This window comes from Dipodomys merriami, unplaced genomic scaffold (assembly GCF_024711535.1).
Source record: "Dipodomys merriami isolate MVZ:Mamm:240054 unplaced genomic scaffold, mDipMer1.0.p SCAF_10, whole genome shotgun sequence".
In the NCBI taxonomy this organism is placed as follows: Eukaryota; Metazoa; Chordata; class Mammalia; order Rodentia; family Heteromyidae; genus Dipodomys; species Dipodomys merriami.
In genome coordinates, this window is record NW_027202271.1 from 18,387,472 (window position 1) to 18,392,929 (window position 5,458).

Consider the following 5,458-nt stretch of genomic DNA (forward strand, 5'->3'; position numbering starts at 1 on the left):
AGAGATCAGAGATGGCTTCTTTTTGCCTTCCTACCTACTTATCAATGGGTGGCCTTGGCTTTGATTGTAAGACCAAAAGAGACTTTAGTTCTCCTATTTTTTCTTTTTCTTTTTTGCTGTCCTTGCTAAGCACAACAAATTCCAGTCCTGGAGTTTGAACTCAGGGCCCAGGTGCTCGCCCTGAACTTTTCACTCAAGGCTAGTGATGTATCACTTGAGACACAGCTCCACTTCTGGCATTTTTTGGTAGTTAATTGGAGATTAGAGTCTCATGGACTTCCTGCCTAGGATGGCTTTGAACCATGATCCTCAGATCTCAGCCTCCTGAATAGCAGCAGCCACCAGCACCCTCCTTCCCCCTTCTCCTCCTCCTCTTCCTCCTCCTCCTCCTCTTCTCCCTCCTCCTCCTCCTCTTCCTTCTTCTTCTATCTAGTGAGTACCACATGCCTTTACAGTGAAGATGGTCATAGTTGCAGGGAAATCAGCACATACTAGACAGATGAAATCTGCTAAACACTTGGTAGGTGTTAATTGATTGGGAAACTCGACCTTGAACCATCCTGGCAGTTGTAGAAGCCCTGCAGCATGGTGGAGCACAAGATGGTGTAGGATGTGCCCTGGGGAGCAGAGAGTCCATAGGTCAAACATACTAGGAAAGGAGCAGGGAGTTTAGAAAATGAGGGGAGTGTAATGTCCAGGACAGTTAGTGAGATGATTCTAGAAGATGTAACTGTGTAGTACAGAGAAGTCAGGACTGAGGGACAGCTTGGGGCTTATCGTTGGTCGTGGCCCTCGGCAGAGCAGCTGCCACTGGAGGGTGGGGTGAGGGGACATGGAGGCTGGTATACGGATGGAGGGAGGCGGGAGCGTCAGGACCTTGCAAAGGATGCTTGAAGCTGGAGAGGATGAAGGGTTGAAACTCAAAGGGGGTTGAGGAGCGATGGAAAAAGCCCAGTGCAGTAGGGCATTCTGGTTTCCCTTCCTGGGCCCAACAAAACCACCACAGAGCTGAGTTTGGATTGTAACACTTTAATGCATGGATTCGAGGGGCTGAGCCAGGGTGCTGTAGATGAGCAATTGTGGGAGTGATACCGGGGCCTCCCATGGATCAGCCAAGGACCTCTTAGACATTCTTGCCATTAGGGCTTGGTGACAGTATGTTTGTGGAAGCATTCACCAATCCTTGCAGTTCCTTCCTGATTTCACGGGCCATCTTCATTATTTTTCCCTCTGGGGTGGTTGCTGGGGAACATGGAGGAGAGAAACATATAGTTAAAGTCCTGTGCTGCTTCACTCCTTGATGAATGAGGACACTAGCTTTCCATAGGGCTGGCAGTCTGTGTGACAGTTCATGTCATTTATAACTATTTTTTTTATTAGCTTAACATTAGTTATGCAAGGGAGGATTTCATTGTTACATTTCCATACATGTTTATAATATATTCCATTCAATCTCTTCCCCTCTATTACTCTTCATTCTCTGTGACCCCCTTCCCCCAAACAATTTCAGCAGATTTCATCCATTTCTTCTCATAGCTGCAAATAATCTATTTCGACCATCTACAGATTTCATAGACTTTTAATTTTGTCCCCCGACAGCTTCCTTTCTCTTTCTGCAAACATTTTTTTTTTTTTTGGTGTTGGTTGTGGGGGCTGAACTTTGGGCACTGTCCCTCAGCTCTTCAGCTCAAGGCTAGCACTCTATCACTTGAACCACAGCGCCCCTTTCTGCTTTTTTCTGCTTATGTGGTGCTGAGGAATCGAACCCAGGGCCTCATGCATGCAAGGCAAGCACTCTACTACTGAGCCACCTTCCCAGCCCTTTCCTTTCTCTTTCTAACCCCACCTTACCTCTACCTAAGCTGTTTTCTACTCCTGCCCTTTTCTGCTTAATTCCTCTCCAACTGCTTTCCCCTGTTCCTTGGCTCATACCAGGCCTGGGAATGAATTCTGAAAACTTTTCTGATGGCTGCTCGGCATTTTGGAATCTGTCCTCTTGCTGCTGCTGGGTCTTGTGACTCTTTGGTCTGGTAGCTTGAATCACCACATTATCTTCGGAAATCAGCTCTTCTCTGAAGATGAAAGGCTCCTTAGAAAGGCCTTCATTGGAAATGTGATCCTTCCTGGAATGGCTAGTTTGAGTGATCTGCGTAGCTGTGACCAAGGAGATGGAGGGGGTGAGGTGCAGAGAAAGAGTTCACTGTGAGAAATAGACATCCAGCCACATTATGACCCCTTCATATGCATTGGGTATCGGAGTTGAGTTACTGCCTAATTAATATACAAGCAAATCCTCAAATCCTCAAAGCACAGTTATAATTGTGTGTGTGTGTGTGTGTGTGTGTGTGTGTGTGTGTGTGTGTGTGTGTGTGTGTGTGTGTGTGTGTGTGTGTGTGTGTGTGTGTGTGTGCTGGTCTTGAGGTTTGACCTCAGGCCCTGGGCACTGTCCCTGAGGTTTTTTAAAAAAAAATTTTATTTTATTTTTTAGGCTAGCACTAGAGTGTAACTTGAGTCACAGTTCTGGCTTTTTTGGTGGTTTATTGGAGATAAGAATCTCACAGACTTTCCTGGGCTGGCATCAAACCACGATCCTCAGATCTCAGCCTCCTGAGTAGCTAGGATTACAGGCATGAACCACCAGCAGCTGGCTATACCTATATAATTTTGAATGCCATTAATTAGGAATTTCACTTCTCCCAGCAAATCTACTTTCCCAGTTAAAGATCATTTTTTTTACAAACATCTGTCTCATAGCCTTGCTCATAGTCAGAGTTAATTAACATCAGCTCATTTTCTTTCAGTTATGATCATTGCTCCCATTTTCCTTTTTCACCCCTCAGGTAAACTGGAGGAAGCTGGTTTGAGATTAAACTAGGTGCATAGATAATCCTGAAATGTTCCGAGTGGGGGAGCTGAGCCTGCAACAGATGAGGCCTCTAATCTTCTTGCTTTGGGGTGAGCTGAAATGAGTTGCCCTGTAACATTTAGGTGTGAGATACAGTCCTTATCCCAACATCCAATGACTACCTAGCATGTTCATATGGTTTCCGACCCTCACATCTTGGCCAATTAGTGCCATAGGAAAGGCAAATACTGGGAGGGACCGTCTTTCTCTCTCCTTCCTAGGTGGAAAGTTCATCATTTCCTGGCTAGCCATTGACCATCACCGGCTAAAGACTTACGGGCATCTGTGTGCTGAGTCTCTGTGGGGACTTCATCTTTTGGCTCTGAAGAGGAAGAGATGAACATCTTCAGAGGTTTCAAGACAGTTTATACATGAGTCCCTCCCCTGCAACCATCCCTCACACCCCCATACCCTCAATTCTTCACCTCCCTTACTCTTCTTTCTGTTCTTCTTCGCATATAATATATGCTAAGAAGTATATAATTTATTTAAGATGTGGATCATTTATTTCTTGGTGATGACTCAGGTGTCTATCTAGTCTTTTTGTGTATTCTTAGTCCCTAGAACTCTGCCTGACCCAATGTAAATGTTCAATACATAGCTAGTGGGTTCAATAAATAGTGTGTGTGCACACACATATGGTTTTTTTTGTTCTCATTGTACAGAGGGAAGGCAGATGGTCCAATTCAGGTTGTCAAGAATCACTCCATCAGTGATCTGTCTAATGGTTGACCAATGTCTTCCCTGATATGGGCCTAATATGGCTCCTCTGAATGCATTCTGGGTTGCAGGATTCCTGGGCTTCTATGTTCTTACCCTCTGCCTCTATCCTGAAGGCCTTCCCCACCTTTCTGGGGTCCGGTCGTGGGGCCTGAACTCTGGGCCCGGGCGCTGTCCCTCAGCTCTTCAGCTCAAGGCTAGCGCTCTACCACTTGAGCCACAGCGCCACTTCTGGCTTTTTTCTTTTTGCTTATGTGGTACTGAGGAATCGAACCCAGGGCCTCATGCATGCAAGGCAAGCGCTCTACCATTGAGCCACCTTCCCAGCCCCCCTTCCCCACCTTTCTATACAGCATCTTATAAGGGTTAAAGAAGTCTTTAACCTTGCTGATGTCTCTTAGCTGACAGCCCAGTGACTTCCAGGGGACTGAGAGAAGTGGAAAGGAGGCCATACTCACCGTGAGGGGCAGCGAGAGACGTGGCAGCTAGGCTGGCCAGCAGCAGAACAGTGAAGAGTTTCATGGTGGAGCTGAAGCGGGATAAACTTTCCCTGGGGAGACTGCTTAGAGTGGTCGGGAGTCAGCCTTTATTTATTTGTGGGTAAGGATGGGAAACGGGTTCAAGATTGGACCTGGGAGCATGCCAGATTTCCCCATTCTGAATATATTAGGTTGTTGGAATTGGAGTTTCTGGAAAACCAGTTAATAGGAAAAGAAGTCCCCTAGCCTTTCACCTGGCTTGAGCTATGCCAAGGTGTGTCAGCCGCAGGCTGTAACCCATATATGTCTTTGGGATAACTTACAAGTTGAGTTGTCTCATTTATGACACGCCTTACAGGTCCATTTTTTACTTTTAATCATGTGAGCATTTAATTAATATCTGTTCTTCCTCAGAAGAATGAAACTTCTATTTATGACTGGGATTATGCCTGTTTTCCTTGTCACTCTTTTGTGCCCCCCTGCCACCCTGTCCCAAACTTCTCTAGTAGCTGGCATATAACAGGAGTTCTGAAAATAACAGTTGGGTGAATAAATCTAGGAAAAGACAGATTTCTCTGTGGAGTGCAGATAAAACTCCCCATAAGTTCAGGAATGAAGAAACAAAGTAGTTACAGGACATCTAACTATAGGCCAGGTACCCCCCACCCCCAAGCCTGTTCATATGGGATATCTCATTTAACATGATGTGGGGGAGTTTAGTGATTCGTCACAGAAACTCATCTTCCCGGCAAGGTGAAGAACATAAAGCTCACTCATCTGGATGGATTTGAACCAGCTGTATTCAGGGTCTAGAGATGACCTTAGAAACTTGCTTTTGGATCATCTCCAGGCAGATGATCCAAGCCTTGGGTCTTCAGTGGGAAGCAGCTTGCTGTGAATGGCAAGGTTCTACTGAGGATATGGTCTTGCTTGTAGGTGGCAAAAGCTTGGGACTGTGCCGGCCATTGTGAGTCCTGTACCCATGGGAGTGGAGAGCCTTAGGGGGCTGGCATTTGTCCCCCAATTGCTACAGCACAGCTCACTCCTTAGGCAAGAGGATGAACTGGAGGACGTTTGTCTTGGGCTGCCTCCCACCTCCCCTTCCTCCCTGATGTCCCCTCTTACCAGCCACCTCCCCTCCCATAGCCCCGGGCACTCAGAAGCAGGGTCAGGCAGATGATGATATTCGTAGAGTCCATGAATATTGGGCTTCAGTTCTGCAAACTTAATTCCCAATGCATACAAAATGCACTCTACCAGCAGAGTCCCCATTCTCTCCAGGCTGTGCTATTTTAGTAGTGTCTCATTGCCTTTTCTGATTCCCAGTCTGTCTCTCTTACAGACCCATCACCTG

General features: G+C 46.4%; 1 protein-coding gene across 1 annotated transcript; it reads right to left on the bottom strand.

The window, feature by feature from the left end:
- Positions 1-1,013: 1,013 nt before the first annotated feature.
- LOC138837197 (glycosylation-dependent cell adhesion molecule 1-like) lies at positions 1,014-4,170 on the bottom strand. The gene is made up of 4 exons (XM_070035960.1): positions 4,084-4,170; positions 3,183-3,227; positions 1,933-2,154; positions 1,014-1,242 (listed from the first exon to the last, which is right to left on the bottom strand). Exons 1-4 carry the CDS (start codon positions 4,145-4,147, stop codon positions 1,124-1,126), a joined length of 450 nt encoding a protein of 149 aa, XP_069892061.1. The 5' UTR covers positions 4,148-4,170; the 3' UTR covers positions 1,014-1,123.
- Positions 4,171-5,458: the final 1,288 nt, after the last annotated feature.

What these genes read in the sequence shown, in the direction of transcription:
- LOC138837197 (XM_070035960.1), bottom strand. Translation starts at nt 4,147, where the DNA reads ATGAAACTCTTCACTGTTCTGCTGCTGGCCAGCCTAGCTGCCACGTCT. An exon ending in GTCTCTCGCTGCCCCTCACG is followed by an intron (nt 3,228 to 4,083) that starts GTGAGTATGGCC and finishes CTTCCTCTTCAG; the next exon opens with AGCCAAAAGATGAAGTCCCC. An exon ending in AGAATTCATTCCCAGGCCTG is followed by an intron (nt 1,243 to 1,932) that starts GTATGAGCCAAG and finishes CATGTTCCCCAG; the next exon opens with CAACCACCCCAGAGGGAAAA.